Source organism: Perissodus microlepis, chromosome 19, assembly GCF_051167445.1.
Source record: "Perissodus microlepis isolate ML-2025 ecotype Zambia chromosome 19, ASM5116744v1, whole genome shotgun sequence".
Classification (NCBI taxonomy): Eukaryota; Metazoa; Chordata; class Actinopteri; order Cichliformes; family Cichlidae; genus Perissodus; species Perissodus microlepis.
This window is the reverse complement of record NC_140479.1, coordinates 24669360-24688282: the sequence shown is the minus strand read 5'-3', so window position 1 is coordinate 24688282 and position 18923 is coordinate 24669360. Positions and strand designations below refer to the sequence as shown.

At 41.4% G+C, this 18923-nt stretch overlaps 2 protein-coding genes across 2 annotated transcripts; both read right to left on the bottom strand.

Annotated features, from left to right (window-relative positions):
• Positions 1-30: 30 nt before the first annotated feature.
• On the bottom strand, positions 31-5179 carry lrr1 (leucine rich repeat protein 1). Its single transcript, XM_084915212.1, has 5 exons — positions 4650-5179; positions 3124-3222; positions 1686-1938; positions 998-1472; positions 31-897 (listed from the first exon to the last, which is right to left on the bottom strand). The coding sequence occupies exons 1-5, from the start codon at positions 4830-4832 to the stop codon at positions 642-644; spliced, it is 1266 nt and encodes a 421-aa protein (XP_084771338.1). The 5' UTR covers positions 4833-5179; the 3' UTR covers positions 31-641.
• Positions 5180-6899: 1720 nt separating this feature from the next.
• LOC146366069 (transmembrane protein 151B) lies at positions 6900-18073 on the bottom strand. Its single transcript, XM_084915176.1, has 3 exons — positions 17456-18073; positions 11568-11974; positions 6900-9141 (listed from the first exon to the last, which is right to left on the bottom strand). The coding sequence occupies exons 2-3, from the start codon at positions 11679-11681 to the stop codon at positions 7540-7542; spliced, it is 1716 nt and encodes a 571-aa protein (XP_084771302.1). The 5' UTR covers positions 11682-11974; positions 17456-18073; the 3' UTR covers positions 6900-7539.
• Positions 18074-18923: the final 850 nt, after the last annotated feature.

Genomic DNA, 18923 nt, shown 5'->3' with positions numbered 1-18923 from the left:
TGGGGAATAAATAATTTGGATCCAACAGAATAAAGTACTTAAGACATGACAATGAATACTTTTATTTAATCTTTCACATATGTAAAAATTGTGGGTCATTTGCACAGTAAAAAGCACCTCCCTTTGGTTGTTAGTCATTGACCCTGAGGCACTGTTTTCAGGAAATTTATCTAATCTTGTAATTCCCCTGTCTGATGGAAGGAGGTCAGTGGGTGAACCTGCAGTCTCTTTAAACACAAGGAAGGAAAAAAAATACTGTTAAGAGACTTGCCAGCAGCACAAGGTTTTGTGCTGCCTGCTATCATAACGTACAGTAAATGCCACTCTGTTTCAGATGGAGCAAGATGTAACATATTCATGCTTGTCTCCGACCCCATTTTGATAAACGGAAACTGCCTCAGAACATAAATGTAAGCATATAACAAACAGCTTGAAGCTCTTTTTAAAAACACAACAAACTTAATATTGTCTTTTCACACAAAGGCAGCATAAGGAAACTACGGCAAAGCCATTTACCACTGCAGCTTCCTCTTCACATACTCTTAGACTGTATCCCACAATGCTACCTACTGCAGCGCACACATGCGCGTGCACAGAGGTTTCTAGGCGGCAATGTTTTTCGATCAAATAGGTCTCCGTCCTCATCTGGTTCCTCTCTGGAGGGAGTTGTCTAAGAATTCGGAGTAGCAGGAAAGCGAGCAGAAGTGCTGCTCCACCGGTGCGTCTGTGCCTCCCATGTCATCCACCAGCACAACTGTGTGAGAGACTTGGTGGAGGTTCATGCTCACTGCAGTCTTGATGTAGAAACTGATGCAGATGCGACCGCAGTCACAGGTCTTGGCTATTTTGAGGTCCCGACACAAGTGAGCAGGGATAAGGTGAGGTCCATATGGGATTCTGTAAAGTGACAGAAAGAATAAAGGATTAATGAGTTTTATACTTGCTATAGAACCACAGCGAGGTCTAAACTGGATGTAGAGCAGCATGTAAATCTAACCTGAGATTGGCCACGGCTCTGGAGGCCAACTCCTGAAGTGGAAGTGGGAATGTAAGCTGCATTTTGTGGTCCAGAGGGTTGGGCTGGATGAATGGATTTCCGAACAAGTCCAGGTTCTCTAGACTCAGCTTGCGGAAGTCACCGGGCAGTACAGCCAGCTGGTTGTGTGCCGCGGACAGGAACCTCAGCTTCGAGAGTCGGCTGATGTGGAACGGCAAACACAGGAGTGCGTTATCATCCAGTTTAACGTTCACGAGTTCTCTGAGCTGGCAGAACTGAGCAGGGAGCGTCTGCAAGCGATTCTGGCTGAGGTCCAGGTGTTGGAGGGTCCGCTGGAGGGTGGACAGACAGAGTGCCTCGCTGAAGGCTTCCAGGTGGTTATTGTGAAGGATGAGTTCGGAAAGACAGCTGAGGTCACCGATGGTCGCGGGAAGTTTCTTGATATGGTTGTTACTGAGGTCTAGCTTGCGCAGAGCTGAAAAAAATCAAACAGAAACACCTCAGCTTAGAGAGCAGAGTCTACTCTGACACACAAATTTTCACTTTTTAGGAGTCTGGGGTCTTGAAATGGCTTTTTCCCCATGTGTGACTTGGAGCTACACCCAACTATTTATTATTGGATTTGCATAGACAAGGAGACATGGTACATTTAACCAACTTGACTCACTTATTTTATTTATTAATTTACCTTTGAGTGAAAGCATTCGCATGTCCACGCGTGACAGTTTGCAGTACGACACCTGCAGCTGCTCCAGGGAGTGAGGGAAGTTGGAGGTGAGTGGGTAATCCTTCTTGGAGACGATGGCGAGCTTCTTCTTGGGCTGCTCTACGTCTCTGGCGCGAACAGGAGTCAGTGTGGACAGAGGAAGGCTGCTCGTGTCACTCCCTCTGTCTGCTAGACGAGCCGCCGAGAGAAAGTTCTTCAAGCTGTTGGAGTCGGCCTAGAGATAGATAAATACAGTTACTCTGGATCAGTGGATTAACAGGAAACAGCAGTTTCACGGCTCCTCAAAGGTCGCTGTGGTGCATGACTAGATTCACTGAAATATCTAACCCAGATTCCCTGACCTAGAATGCTCTGACATACTTCTTTTGAATGAACAGGATGGACTATATGCAGCTGGGAGTGAGAGATTGTCGGTTGGATAGAAAATAGAGGAGTTGGAGACAGGTTTGTGCACCTGTACAGTGCACTGACAGGTAATTTAATCCATTTACTGTAGGAGAAGTAGAATGTTTACAAAACTGTGGCCAAGCAGGTTAACCGAGGTTTGGTTTACACATTTCTCCATGTTTACCTGCTCAATTTAAAAGCCTGTGAGAAGCTGTGTGCTTTCTAAGAGTGTGACGCGTTAAACACCTCGGAGGGCTGTGCAACATAAGAAAAACAAACAATAAGTCATCTAAGCTCTCTGCTGTGGCATGAACTGGGGTTGAAACTGAAGTGTGTATGTGTGCGTGTGTCTGTGGTTGACAAATGAGTCAGAGAACATAAAGTTCTTTTTCCAGGACAGACAAAGAGAACAACCATTCCAAGGGCCTGCACTACAATGCAAAATTAGACTCTTAGCGAGGTACTTAGTGAGGGGGGAGGGGGCTTTAATACAGTGACATGATCCTATGACAGGGAAGTAAGCTAAGCCTACTTGCTGGCTTGAATTCTGTGTTTATATTCATTCTTCAGTGTTCTCAGAAATCTGAACACCAGCTAAAAGAATAAGGCTAAGACTATCCCAGGCACATCCAACAACAGCCTGTTAATCTAACAAAGTGTCTTCTGTCCTCTGAGTTTTCCTATTACACAGACTCAAACAAGACTGCTTAGGCGGCTGAAGCAGGTTTTGTGTATTTTTCTAATATTACAGTTTAAACATCCTCATAAAATACATCACTCTGCTGTGAGAAATGTAAAAACAATGTAAAAATTACATGTTACAGTCAAACTTTTATTAACTAGCTGACTAAAAGCTCAATAAACAACCATGTAACAGTCGAATTGGACAGTTAGTTAATGCAAAACAATTTGTTTCACTCTTGTAATGTACATACATCTTCTAATTTAATTCAGGGTCTTCAGTTGTATACTCCTTACTAAGACTGCAGTCACAGTGTGCTCTATGTCATACCTTGCTCAAGCAAATGTCAACAGCAGGTTCCTTTAATCTCACAGTGGCCTTGCCTTCCTCCACAAACCAAGTGAAGAACTTCTCTATGTTGCCTTTTAGCTAGAAGAGAAATAAACGGGCAAATTTCAGCGGTGGAAAAAAACATTACACAACTTCAGGGCGGTGGTGCGCCAAGCAAGTTAAGACTGGAATACTGAATTTCAACATGCAACAGCTAGGTGACAACAGCTGCAAACGTTTACATGAGAGGCTGACAAAATGAAAACAACATGACGAGGGTTTCCAGTTTAGGTCACTATTGGAAAAATAATGAATATTTTAAAAGGCAGATCTGATTAACTCCAGCAGTACTTTCCAGTGAGATTTTCCTGATGTTTGTTCTTTAGGTAAATTTGGGATTTTTTTTTCTTTTTCTTAAATATCATTTAGTGTGTGTGCACAGGAACTAGTGAATTTCTATTTGAAAAATGATCCAATCTTTAACTCACTATGAAAACTGGCCATAGATCAATAAATTAAATGATCTATATATTAGCTGCTGGAGCTTGAAAATGAAAAGAAAAGGTCTGTGTGTTTACACTGACCAATAAACAGCACAGGCAGTGGTTTTCTGGTATTTGCAGAAAAAAAAAAGATTACTGGTATTAAAACTGTCTTAAATGACTTGTTAGGGTGTAATCTGTCAAACACATCTAAAACATATCTCTCATGAATGATATAAATACATTTTGAGACAAAAATAATGTCGTAAGTTTTTGGCAAAGTGGCTTTTCTATATCTTTCGTTTATCCAGGTAAAAAGTGTCACTGACATTAAAAATGCCTTTTACCAAAACAGGTCTAAACAAGAGCAGAGCAGAAATTGTAACAAATATAACATACTAGTTCTATAAAGATATCGTAGGTGGCCACTATAATACAGAACAGAGTCATAAAGAGAGCAGCAAAAACAGGTAATTTCTTTATTTTATATATATACCCCCTTACTAAATCCAGTTGACTATAGTCTACTCATCAACTTAAGGAAAGATATTAGATTTTGAAAACACATATAAACATCAGCGATCACTTTTTGGCACAACACTGTAACATTTCAAGTATATTTTACTTTATTAAATAGTCTAAACAATGCTGAGTCGCCGGATCAACTGATAGTTTTCACGATTTATTAAGTTATTAACTTTTTAGAGCCGTGCCGTTGGGTTTCATTATTTATTTATTTACTTACTTTTTTCCCCCGAGTGTCTGAAAAGCAAGGCATGATGGGATAGCGTCACTTCACTTCTCATGCCATCCATGACATAAGAAACGGACGCCAGAAGAAGTAAATTACACGTTTCTGGCCTTAAAATGTACTTTGAAAAATTGAGTAAACTAAATAAAAATAATTAGCTTTAATCACCTTGTAGTTTGCTTACTTTAGGGACCAAATAAAAACAGACGCACCACACCCAGAGATAAACATTAGCTCCAGACTGAACAGATAGTACTTGCTGTACAATAGCTTTTAAAGTAAGGAGTAAATACCTTGTACTTTGATCCGGCTCTGTCTTTGGCTGTGCAGATCATCAAGTAGATGTTGCTGTGCTGAGTCGTCTTGTCCAAATGCTTTCCAATGGAGAGCACTGCTCTCGTCCCTTTGCCTCGACTTTTCATCCCAAACGTCGGCAGCATCCGATTCACCACCTCGACATCACACTGGAGCTTCATCGCAATCTCTTAAGTAACAGACTTAAGTCCGGCCTAACGCCGCGTCACAGTGAGCACCAGGTGGAAAACTTCCGTGAGAAAGTTAGGCTAGCTCGAAGCGTTTGTGGTTAGGCTGGCGACACATCCGTGCTCGTTATGGATGTCAACAACAGTACAGCCTTCTTCACAGAGCCGCAGCTGCATTTAAACCGCTGACGAAAAAACGAGCCGGCATCTACCGCGGGGATAGTCACTTGGGTTTTCCTCACATTAATTTGACTAAGCTACAGAGCTCAGGGAACGTTTTCGGCTGTCAGTTGGTTTGTTAGCTGCCGTTAGCACAAACCTCGCGTGTATAGGGAAGTGACGTCAGGGAGGCGCGAGACCAAGCCCGCGATAAACATGTACACATGTACACTCACCGACCACTTCATTAGGTACTCCAGTTTGACTTCAGAAGTGCTTTAATTCTTAATTTTTTTGGTGTTTTGTACAATAAATCCCTACCCTATGAACAGAATATAAAAGTAAAAAATTAAGGCCATCCAAAGTTTTTTCTAATCTTCCAATATGAGTTATTATACTTTTATATTATCTTACTAGTTTTTATTTTGTTTTGACTTTTTGTTTGGGAGTTTGTAGTTTTTATTGTTTGAAAATGTTTAGTTTTACTTGGGTTTTACAAATATTTTATACTTTGATATGAATACTTATTGTTTTTACAGATTTGGTATTAATGCCCATATTTATTTATTGTATTACTCCGGCCAAAGTATAACGCAAAATTCCTATAATTTCTAGAGCCTGACTGGTACAGGATCTTTAAGACTAATTGATATTTTCGGGATTTTAAAAAGCGATCAGCCAGTGTTTAGACACACTAAACATAAACAGATTACTCTGACATTTTCATCTGTGGTTATTCATGAGTCCTCAATAAGATAATATAAAAAAGAATTTAAAAATGGTTTTATTGTCACAACAAATCACTGATTACTTCAGCTTATGTGTTCCTTCCTCCAGTTGTGTGAGTGGCCACTGGTGGGCAAACTATGCAACATCAATACTAATAACATATTTATAAATACTTATAAATACTACCTTATAAATACTGATACAGATATATCGGCAAATAACTAATATCAGCCTCTCAGATGATAATAATTTTAACAAAGATCTCGCTATAACACATATAGATTATTTCATATAGCCTACTAATGACTTTTTGCAAATTATGTAAATGCCTGACATAAAATAAAATGAAATAAAATATTAAGTGGCCTTGTGTTTTTCAAACTACAATTTGTAGTGTGCAAATTTAGAATGGTTTTGCATTAAAATTGTAAATTTGTTCATAAACATTAATCTGGTTAATATTAATTGAATAATATTGATGTGTAACAATCTTCAAAACAGAAAATCTCCTCTGAAAATAAGTGGAAAACGGAGTATTACCAACGGTGCTTTGTAGTAGGCAGATGAAAGAAAAAAAATTGTTCATTCGATAATAAGAATGTAACTATTTAAACTTTTTTTGGGGGGGGGGCGGATCCACCAATTGTTACAATGAGTTGCTATAGGATAAAAGGATTGATAACTTCCACTTTAAAAGGATCAAATCTTTCACCTCAGTTAAAGATCTTAGTCTTAGAACCCCAAATTTTACTAGAAATTCTTCTAGAAAAACATTTTGAAGTCTCTAACAATGCGCAGTTACTTACTATGCTAATAAGACTGGGTGAATTTAAAGTAGAGTGAATCAAAAACTTAGCTTGTTATTCAGAAAATGAACTCTCCAGTCTAAAAGGCATGCTGAATTTATTTTTGAATCAATATATGCTTCATTTGTACCACTCGTCCCTCTGGTGTTATTTGAAGTGAAGTCCCAACTCTATCTTTAGAGTTTGTGCCCTTGCAGTTAAGGACAGGAGACGTAACAGTGAGCTGTGAGTCTGAGAGTGTGTGACATTGTCGTTTTGGATCAATGTGATCAGAGAAAAAAAACTAAACTCAGATCTTGTTTCCTTGTTTTGTCTCCTTTCTTTCTCATCTTGTGCTTTGAGGGCCCCACAGACACACATGTTATAATATTTGTTAACGTTTATTAAAAAGTCATTTTATTAGTGATAACATTCATTGGGATTTTAGACATTTTGACACCTTTATTGTTTTCACTTAGACATTCACATCACGGTCTTCAGTTCACATGTTCCACATAATTTTTTTCTAGGTCTCAATAAAAAATAACATTAAAAAAAGTCTTTGGCTTCAACCTGGCGTGTCTTAATTTTTCAAATGGTCTGCAACAACATGCAACTTTTTAAATTTTACCTCTTTTTCTTACATGTGCCTCTGAATGGATCAACGCTCTGTAACCATAAAGGTACCTCACCCACTCACACACACACACACACACACACACACACACACACACACACACAATGAAAATATTTCTGCAAATGACAGATGATGAAATTAGCAGGATGCGCAGATCATGCAGCAAAGACATGAAAATTCCAAGATAAGACTCCCTGGTGTAGCAACAGGATGTGTATGAAGTTCAGTGCTATCGCTATCTGTAACTTTTTTCAAAATAAATAAATTAACACTCTTGGTTTCCTTTTGTTTTAATTTCTTTTTACTGTGAAACTTGCTAAAAGTGCATATTTTATCCACATAGCAATGAACCCCACCATACCCTCCATCATATCTGATATTAACCACTGTCTCACAAGGCCGTCTCCACACAGGATGACCCCCTCCGTACATAGTAGCGCCTCACTTCCCTCCCGCCTTCGCTGCCCTCGGACCGGTGCACAATGAGAACAGGAAAGAAGTGTGCGTCTCTGTACGTTGGTGGACTGTTGCTGAGCGCCAGCTGGCTGGAGTCCGACCGGCAGCACTGCTCGTCCGCGCAGCAGGGCTCCGTCAGATTGCTGCTGCGACTCCCTCGATGGGAGCCGTACATGCGGCAGAGGGAAAAGCGAGAAGTGTCCAAAGAGAGGTGCGAGTGGAACAGCGCTCCGCGGCAGGACAGGATGGAGGAGCAGCTGGAGCTGGTGATCGTCCTCCTCCTGCCTCCTCCAGCTCCTTGTCCGCTCACCTCGCTGCACTGCTCGCAGTCGTCCTGGCTTTGGAGAGCTCCGTAGCTCTCAGCAGTCTGGCTGCTGTCCAGTAGAAGGCAGTTAGAGGAAGACGTGTCTTGTAATGAATTAGAAGCCCCTGTCCTCATGTTTAACAGCATCGCCTCAGAGTAGCTGGGAATCACCTGGCGATTGCAGCGTATGTGCCACTCCATCTCAGTGCTGTCCAGCGTGTCAACTCTGGGAATAACGCAACCAATATTTCTCCCCACAGGCCTGTCTTCATCTAGAGGGGAGGGGCTGCTGTGGGTGTACTCCAACCCAAACAGTTTCTCGATGCGGTAGTGCACGTAAGCAGTGCGGTACTCCGTGAGCACTCTTAGAGGCCAGGAAAGCATGAGCAGAGCTGCCAGCCAGAAGGCAACCTGGGAAGTGTACCAAGGCATGCTGTCTGGGTCTACATAGGCTAAGAGGTTTTCTCTGAAGTCCACATTCTTCAGCTGCATCCCCTCCCGAGCCTCCATGTAATCATCCAAACCTTCGATTTCAGAGAAGAATCTGGCTCTCTGGCTGAGGTAATCATTTTCTGGGCCCGCCTCGGTGAAGCTGAAACACTTGGTGAAGCGCAGGCGAATGGCTGGATGCCTCTCCAGGCCTCTAAGGTCACGTGATACATCCTTCATGCCACAGTGGCTGTAGTCAAACTCGCCCTCGGCCACGTGAGTGTTGACTCGCTCGTGGTACACCTGCGTGGTGGTGTACGCATCCCCGTTACGATACCGGGTCACCTGTCGTGTCCGCCGGACAAAATGGTAACTGATGGCTTTCCACCATATGCAAGGCTGGGCCCGCTGCATCCGAAGCACCCGCTCGTACACGCTGTCCACGTCTGCCTTGCACTGCAGCTCGCTCCTGGCCCTGCAGTGCCAGCACTCCACAATATACAGCACGTAGAGCATGAGCAGGAAGGCCAGGGGGATGTAGATGAGGCCGTCCGAGCAGGGGCTGTCGTGGTAGATCATAGCGTGTCCTCCGATGCCCACCCCAGAGGCGCCCCGCAGGGAGGAGGTAAAGGAGGATGTTAAAGAGGAGGTGAGGGCAGAGTTGAAGCTTATCTTGGTGACCCGGGTCAGCTTACACCAGGCCACTGCACCCAGGCAGCTGTACATGAGCAGGGAGAGCACCAGGCAGCGCCAGTGGGACTCCCGACAGACACAAGTACCCAGGGACTGCTTGACTGGACGCTGCTGCAGAGAGAAAGAGAGAGCGAGGGAAAGGGATGGAAAAGAAATGAAGGGGAGAGTAATGAAAAAACACACTTAAAGCAATGAACCCCCTAAACATGGCAGCGATTTTAAGGCTCGCAGCAGAAATGCAAATGAAAGTGGTTAAGCTATAAATCGAAGCGCTTTTTCACACTGAAGGAAGAACACTGGGATTCAGCAGGGACTGTAATGTAAGTAAAACATGTACAAGTGAGTTAACCGGATCATGTGCAATACCATATCAAAAACAAGAGCAATTATGAGAGCAATTAAGCAGATCAAGGGAACTTTTTTCTTGATCCTACACCGGTTACTGTGGAGGACCACCTTCTGTAGATTGTTCCTGGATAATAGCGGCTGCTTATTAAAGAGTCTTATTTTCTAATTCTCTTCTGAGTCTGGAGACAAACGTTTGTGCCTGCGGGCGCACAGAGACAGCCGCTTAACAGCAGCATACAGAGAAGAATGGTGTACATGACTATGATAGAATCTGATAAAAATGTAAATAACAACGGCAGACAGCATCTGATCTTTTTAGGTATGGTCAGGTGTATTCGTAAAAATCAGATCACCATAATAAAGGTAAAAAATAAAGTGGCAGAAATCAAGTATTGCATGATGTTGAGAGAGAAACAAGATTTATTCCTGAAAGAAAGACTCTTAATGGAAGTGTCGGCATGGATACAAGCTTTTTTCATGCTATTTTGCAAAACAAAGTTCCACCAGTTATCAATAATGGAAGCAGTTTGTTTGTTCCATCTCCAAACAACACATTTTAGTTGCATTAACAGCTAAATTACAGCTAAAGTAAATAGAGGTCGACTGTAACTGAACACAGTGGGTTCACAGTGGCTCATAGCTCTGTCTCCTCACACAAAGAAGGTCCTGGGTTCACATGCACCAGCTGGGTGAGGCTGCATGGAGCTGTATGTTCTCCGTGTACTCTGACTTCCTCCAGAAACCTGCATGTTAGGTTAATGGGTGATTCTAAACTGGCCGTAGGTGTCTGCTTGTCCAGGGTGCAGCCCTCATTTTGCCCCATAACAGCTGAGACAGACTCCATCCTCCACAACCTCTGAATAGGATAAGCAGTTAAGAAAATTTATAGATGGACCACAGTTAATTTCAGTTATGAAGCACCAGTACTTCTCTTGAACATGTCCATTTTATTCTACTTGCAGTTGGCCTATACTGTTCTTAGTAAAGAATAAAATATATCTCACAGCTTTTAGCTACCCAAAGAAATAGTAGGGTAAAAGTATCTTTTTTTCCACTTTTTTTCACTCTCCCTTGAGTACATGTCCTGAAAGCTTCTCTTGTTACCACTTTGTCACAAACCCATCCATCACTCTGCGGAGCACTGGGAGGTTTGGAGCGGAGCGCCCAAACAGAAACATAAAGTGCTCCCATTTGCAAAACTGAGCAGCGGTCAAACAGTCCTATTCAGCAAACACGCTGGCTGAAGGCTATTTCATCAGTAACACTAACAGTCAAAACTTCCAGAGTGCATAAAGAGAACCTTAGCTCAGACTATTTACTGAAATTAAATTGACTGCATTTTGTCAAGCAATTATCTGAGATTCCTGATTTCAAATGCTTAAATTTGTTTTTGTCTCGTGGTGATATTCCTCCACATTGACTACCTCTGGTGTTTTATGGAGTGAAAGGATTTATCCTGACAGCCAGCCATTCATTACTGCACTGCCACAGGGGTGGAGATGCCTTGCACTGCCGGTTCCACCTGAGTTATTTGTGGAGCAAACGAGGGATTCAGTTCTTGTGAACCAGAGAGGGCGGACTTTGAAACGGTCCAAGACTTGTGACTGCAGACATCATAGGTGCGACATCTGAAAAAGGTTACCCTTTAATAAAAAAGAAAAGATGACTCATATATGCTAGATCCTTGGTCATGGAGACAGTTTACAGGAAGCTGAACTCAGGAAATGTAAGGGAAAAATAGGCACAAGTTGTTTGCAACCACAGAAATGTGGTCAGAGTCATCCCCCTGCAGACAGAAGCACAGTAATTACGCGATGACAGTAAAAACCAAGGGCGTGGAGGAACTAATGCAGACACGTGCATGTAAACTTGGGTTGTGCAAGACTATAATCTGTGCTTTTGTCGTTACAGTACTTTTCCACATCACTGGAGTGTGCTGCCACTATGTCAAATTAACTATTGTGACATTTCAAGAAGCAATGATGCTGTTTGGCTGCAGGTGAAAGTGATGGCACAGAGATGACTGCACGGGGCACCAAAAAGGCAGTAATGAAACAAAACCGCATGTTTTGTGTGGCTTTTCCTCCTACATTTGAACAATGAACATATGGCTCTTTATTACCTACTACTTACTTTTCTGGAAGTTGTCAGAGAAGAAAAAAATGATGACTACATCTGTCTGCTCTTACCTCCTCCGGGACATCACTCTCAGCCGGTGAGTCCTCCTCCTCCTCTTCTCCATCAACATCATTGAGACCGCTGGCCGCCGCGTCCTCCGCAGAGTCCTGATCGGATGAGAGCATGCTGCACTTTTTCGCATGTCCGACAGAAACTGGAAGCTCACTCCTTTTTATTCACTTGCTTCGCTCCTAATAGCGCTCCGTTCGCTCCCCCCTTTGGTGACCCCCTCAGCCCCGAGGCGTCTGGGCCGGAGCCAGCAGGCTGCTGCTGCTGCTGCTGATGTTGCTGCTGTGCGGAGCGGGAGTCCCGCGCTGCTCCCGGAGGAGGGGGGCGGGGTTCAGGGAGTTCACCGCAGCAGAGACAGCAGAGGTTAACCATGATGCAGTCAGTGTACTAAGTCAGTAGCTGAAGTTACCTGAGAAAGACCATAAAAAAGGGGCATCGCTGCATTTGTTAACGCAACCACTAAGTAGATCGCTGGTATGAAATGTTTTACGACGACAAAGAAGACCGCACTCACTTCCGGTTAGGATCAAACGGCGTCCTTCACAATAAAAATTCATTCTTTCTTTTTTTAAAAATAGATTTAGAATAGATTTGTCAAAATACGTTAAATTGTTATTATTTAATCATTATATTTGAGGACAAAAGAATCTTCTAGAAACTATGAAATTTAAGTCAGTCAAGTTATAATGTTTTTATAACTAGTTACATTTTAACCGAACAACAAATATAGCCTTACAATAAGGCTAGGTCTTCTAATATGTTAGGCTATGTCTTTGTTTTTGACACATATATTTTACTTGTGTGTTTTGTTTTGCTCTGGTCGCTTTTTTTTCTTTCTTTCTTTTTTTTTTTTTTAACTTGGGTTAAGTTTGAGTACCATGTGGTTTTTTATGTTATGATTGTGGCTGGTGAATGGTTATCTGTCTCTCTGTGCTAACTCCGCCACCAATATAGCTCATTTTATTGTTTTTGTTTGTTTTTATTCCATATTTATTCCATTAATTCGATCGATCTACGGTTTTATCTTTTTAGTTTGACCAACTTATAAAGCACTTTGCTCAACCTTGTTGCATTCAAATGTGCTATAGAAATAAAACTGACATTAATGTCTGACATTTACATGTCCACTAATATATGTCATATCATTTTATTTCAGTGATTTTTATATTGGTAAGCAGTGTTGGGCAAGTTACTTTGAAAAAGTAATTAATTATAGTTACTAGTTACTTCCTCAAAAAAAGTAACTGAGTTAGTAACTGAGTTACAATATTCTAAAAGTAATGAATTACTTAAAAAGTAACTATTGCGTTACTTAAAAAAAAAATGAACCCTCTGGGGTCCAGGGTATAATTGGCCATTTTTCACTACATTTGATGTTTCCTCTACATTTCACCATTAAAAACTATTTACTTTGCCTTGTTTGGTATCATTGTTTTCAGCACAACCTCACGTGTTTGAATTTACAGTTATGTTTTCATTTTGACATACTGTATTAATAAAATTGATCTAAAATCAGACAAAAAACATAAATCCCAAGTAGAAAAGGTTTTTTACTGTAACAACCACAAACATGTTTATTTAATCATATTTCATAACTTTAAATGCAAATATAAATTGCCAATTTTAAAATCATATGCACAAGTTTCGCAAACAAAGTTATTTGCAGCCATTTACCTTTTACCTTTTTTTAAATAACCATTTCAAACTATTTACAGAACAATCAGCTGTTCTGCATTCAATAAGATGCCACACAAATTATTTGTGCCACTCCAAAAAAATAATTTCTGTCCACTATAAAGGAGAACATCACAGCCTGATACCTGCAGACAGCAGTCACCTCATTGTTATGACACACACACACAACACTACACACTAACTAACTACACGAGACAACACATTAACTACACACTCCAAACATGCTAAACGTCACAAACCTCTCACATCTCAAAATTCGCTCTCTCTCTCTTTTTCTGCTCTCTCTCTCTCTCTCATCACGCCTAAAACTTCCCCCTCTTCCTAAACAACCAAATGTCAGGTTGCCCTATTAGTTTTTGATTGGTGGACATGGTGAATTTTTCCACCAACACGAAAGGGGTGGGGGTTTTTGTTTTCTTTTTTTGGTCATAAGCAGAGTGCTTGCTAGCGCTGTCCTTAGACAGTGAACGTGAAGAAACTATTGAGGAAAAAACGGCATGTATATATTGTTTATCATGACTCTGGTTTTACGTGGCCTATCAACACAATTTAAAAATTCAAAATTTAAAAATATCACCTTGTTGCTTTGTCATCTTGAAGTGGTCATGTGATTGGCTTACCACGACTACTTTATTCTTCCTCAGTTAAACAGCAGCACTCATGGATTCTTTTGCCCCCTTAGCTCCAGGTGTTGTGCAAAAAAGTGATCGTTGGGCAGAAAGTGATTGCTGCCCGCAGGAGCGCGCGCAGCTACTTAAAGCTGTAGCGCCCAGATTACTTACAGCTACTTCCGTGCAACTGATATAAGGTGCTGTAAGCTAAACACAGCTTCAACCATCTGTTTGTTGAAAAATAGTAACGTGACCATTTTCTTGTTAGTAACGGTAACGGCGTTGTAACGATAGGAATAGTAATTAGTTAGATTACTCGTTACTGAAAAAAGTGACGGCGTTAGTAACGCTGTTACTTGTAACACCGTTATTCCCATCACTGTTGGTAAGTCAGTTAGAGTGTGCATATTTTTCACTGATGTATCTGGCTTCACCTTTCTCTCATTAAGAAGCTAGATGATAACTGATTACATATAAGTGTCTTGATTTTTAGTTTATTTATGCATGACCTCTTATTTCAGTGTTTCTACATCCCAGTTTAAAAAGAGAGAAAGTATTCAATAAATAGCAATACTGATAAAACTTCCTTTACTGATTTATAATTTCCTAATAAGTCAGTGGTGCTTTTAATTTTAAAACTATCTAATTATTTTTAACGTTATATTTATGTCCTGATCTTCTTGGGTAGTTTTCGTAAGATATAAACTTATCATTAAAAATTTTGTTTAAATACTCGTCATTATACAGGGTGGGCCATTTATGTGGATACACCGTAATAACATGGGAATGGTTGGTGATATTAAAGTCCTGTTTGTGGCACATTAGTATATGTGAGGGGGCAAACTCCTCAAGATGGGTGGTGACCATGGTGGCCATTTAGAAGTCGGCCATCTTGGATACAACTTTTGTTTTTTCAATAGGAAGAGGGCCATGTGACACATCAAACTTATTGGTAATGTCACAAGAAAAACAATGGTGTGCTTGGTTTCAACGTAACTTTATTCTTTCATGAGTTATTTACAAGTTTCTGACCACTTATAAAATGTGTCCAATGTGCTGCCCATTGTGTTGGATTGTCAATGCAACCCTCTCCTCCCACTCTTCACACACTGATAGCAACACCGCAGGAGAAATGCCAGCAGAGGCAGCCAGTATCCGTAGTTTCAGGTGCTGCACATCTCGTATCTTCACACCATAGACAATTGCCTTCAGATGACCCCAAAGATAAAAGTCTAAGGGGGTCAGATCGGGAGACCTTGGAGGCCATTCAACTGGCCCACGACGACCAATCCACTCACTTTCCAGTGGACAGGAAACTGTTCATCTAGGAATGCTCGGACCTGGCACCCATAATGTGGTTGTGCACCATCTTGCTGGAAAAACTCAGGGAACATGCCAGCTTCAGTGCATAAAGAGGGAAACACATCATCATGTAGCAATTTCAAATATCCAGTGTCCTTCAGGTTTCCATTGATGAAGAATGGACCCACTATCGTTGTACCCCATATACCACACCAAACCATCACTTTTGTTGTTCCAGTCTTGGAGGGATCCATCCAATGTGGGTTAGTGTCAGACCGATAGCGGTGGTTTTGTTTGTTAACTTCACCATTCACATAAAAGTTTGCCTCATCACTGAACAAAATCTTCTGCGTGAACTGAGGGTCCTGTTCCAATTTTTGTTTTGCCCATTCTGCAAATTCTGTGCGCCGATCTGGGTCATCCTCGTTGAGATGCTGCAGTAGCTGGAGTTTGTAAGGGTGCCATTTGTGAGTAGCTAATATCCGCCCAAGGGATGTTCGACTAATGCCACTCTCCAGTGACATGCGGCGAGTGCTATGCTGTGGGCTCTTGCTGAATGAAGCTAGGACAGCCACTGATGTTTCTTCATTAGTGACTGTCAAGAAGCGCTGTGTGGCAGGCAGGAGTTGGACCCAAAATGCAGGCACTCAGACTCGAGTGATGAACTCAGAATGCAGATTTATTCGAAGAGACCAGGAAAAGATACAACGCTAAAGCATACTGGGAAAATATAAACTATACTTTACAGAGATGCACACGAGGGAACACACAGCTTGAGGCACGACACGACACAGACTCAGAGAAACACAGGGTTTAAATACACTGGGAAATAACGAGGGGAACAAGACACAGAAGGAGAGCACAGCTGGGGGAAATCAGAACTGACGAGACAAGGAAGAAAAGCAGGACACATTCACATAAGACACGGACCTTCAAAGTAAAGCAGGAAATACACAGAGACACAGACCAAAGGGGGAGAGAAAAGCACAGAGAAGCACAAGGGGGGAGCACAGACATGAGGGGCTGGGAAAACATGGAATGAAACACAAGGAGGGGAAGCCCAATAAACTAAACAACTTAGGACCGATAAAATAACTCCAAGAATAACAAACAAACTTAACATGAAACAGGAACACAGGAAAAACTAAGAATGCTGGGTCGAATGACCCAGGATCCTGACAGTGACAGTTTTCTTGCGTCCACATTTTGGCAAATCCAACACTGAACCAGTTTCACGAAACTTAGCAAGCAATTTGCTGACTGTAGCATGGGATATGGGTAGTCTCGTAGGGTGTCTTGCATTGAAATCTGCTGCAATGACCCGGTTACTGCGTTCACCAGATATCAACACAATTTCGATCCGTTCCTCACGTGTTAACCTCTTCGACATGTCAATGGCTGTGAACAAAGAGAAACTTGTAAATAACTCATGAAAGAATAAAGTTACGTTGAAACCAAGCACACCATTGTTTTTCTTGTGACATTGCCAATAAGTTTGATGTGTCACATGACCCTCTTCCTATTGAAAAAACAAAAGTTGTATCCAAGATGGCCGACTTCTAAATGGCCACCATGGTCACCGCCCATCTTGAGGAGTTTGCCCCCTCACATATACTAATGTGCCACAAACAGGACTTTAATATCACCAACCATTCCCATGTTATTACGGTGTATCCATATAAATGGCCCACCCTGTATTTTATGTTATAGGGTATGTTATATGTGCCATTTATCTGCACTATACAGTATTTTGCAGAGGCTGTAAAGAGCAGTTTCAGCCTCCTCGTCGCTGGGGGCGCTGCCGGTGAACGACGCGGAAATGGATATGTCAGTGGTAGTGATGGTCAGATGAAGCCTCGTGATGAACTGAAGCTTTCCAGCCAACTGGTCGACTCGTTTTTTGAAGCATTGTGACGATTCATTTGCTCTACTGCGCCATCAAGTGGATGACGCAAGTGAAACAGGCTCAATGATTATAATAATGTGATGTGTAAACCTCTAAACTGACTAAATAAATTGTTTTCATGGTTATTTATCCTGAATATTGTCTCAGTATGTCTGATACAAAAGTGAAAGTGGAAACTATCAAGACTGAGTTTTGGTATGATGGTGTAACTGTGTAATCATGCTTATGTATATCTGGATAATGACACAAACTAGTGTATGGCGCTTCACCTTTTAATAAACCAAAAGACAGAAATCAGATTATAGGATCTGTGGTGTTGTTTATTTATATTATGGTACTTTGGTATCATTTGTGATATTTATTACTGTCTGCATACCTTACTAGGAGAGATGAGATCAAAATGTTGCCAGATAGGGGTAAATCTTCTCTTCCTTGCTGGATCCATCTGTTAGGAAAATATATTTTCTAGTGCTTATTTGTTGTGTGTTTTGTTTTATGCATTTAATAACAAGCCAGTATATTAGAGGCCACTTTTCAGTTATAAACTGTGTCATAGGCAAGACTGAAACTGTGGACAACAGGAAGCTTTGTGCAGAGTTTCAGAGAGCATTGCCTGCGTTTGCGCTGCTAAAAGAGAACAACAGGAAACAGCGGGCAAGATGCAGTTAAGATAGATTACTAAGCAATTGCAGAAAATCACCGAAAAAGGAATTGTCTAACTGTCACTAACGGTAACTGATGCATGTATCTGCTTACACATGAGGGGGCGTGAAATATGGGCTCAAAATGTGGTCATAAATATTTTGTACTTGTAAAAAAGATTTGTATGTGTAAAAAAGATTTGTATGTGTAAAAAAGATTTGTGTGTGCGTAAAAAAGATTTGTATGTGTAAAAAGAATTTGTGTGTGTGTAAAAAAGATTTGTATGTGTAAAAAAGATTTGTGTGTGCGTAAAAAAGATTTGTGTGTGGACTTAGCCCAAAAAAAACCCCTGCAAGTTACAAGTACGAATTTTGACCCCATTTTTCTTGCTTTCATCTGATTGGTCAATGTCATGTCAATCACAAATGTAACAATCCAATAAGAGAACAGATGGGTTTGGCTGTTGGAGGGGCGCTTTTTTTGAACTGCAGGTCTTTGAAGGGAATAAATGCCCTTTTACATGCCAACCCAGCGTTTTCCTTCATCACCACGAAGGAAAACAGTCTGTGGTCGTCCGAGTTTGGTGATTTTTGTGTCACAGGTCTACGTGTTTAATATAGGGACTTCCACAGCCTTTTCAACAGCGCTGCGGACCGCGGGGTGGGGGCGGGCAGTGTTTTGGAAATGACAGTCTTCATTACAAAGCTTTCTTCGTTATGAATTAGCATACATGTTTTTATTGAACATTTGAAGAACCAGCAAAAAAACCAGAAACTCTTGTAGAGGACATAAAGTCAGAGATAGAAAAGACAAGGAGCAGGTGCATGTAGTACAGGTAGAGCTGCTGCAAAAACCCACAGAGCCCAGCAGCCAGCGCAACAAATTCTGGATCCTTTGCTTTTAGTTAGCAGTTAGCATTAGCAGCACATCCTGCGTCCGATGTGAAAGGACTTTTATGCTGCGCACTGTGACTCACAGCAATGGTCCCGGGTCAGCCCTGACTTTGTGTTAAACTAATCCTAAAGTAATAATGGTATTTCTAACCACTGATATAGCACAACTTTATCCTTTCAACAGCTGCTGAAAGTTAGGGGACCTAGCTGCTATCGGATATTTATATAGAGATCCTCCAGCTTCAAACTGTATTACCCTTCAAGGACCTGCAGTTCAAAAAAGCGCCCCTCCGACAGCCAAACCCATCT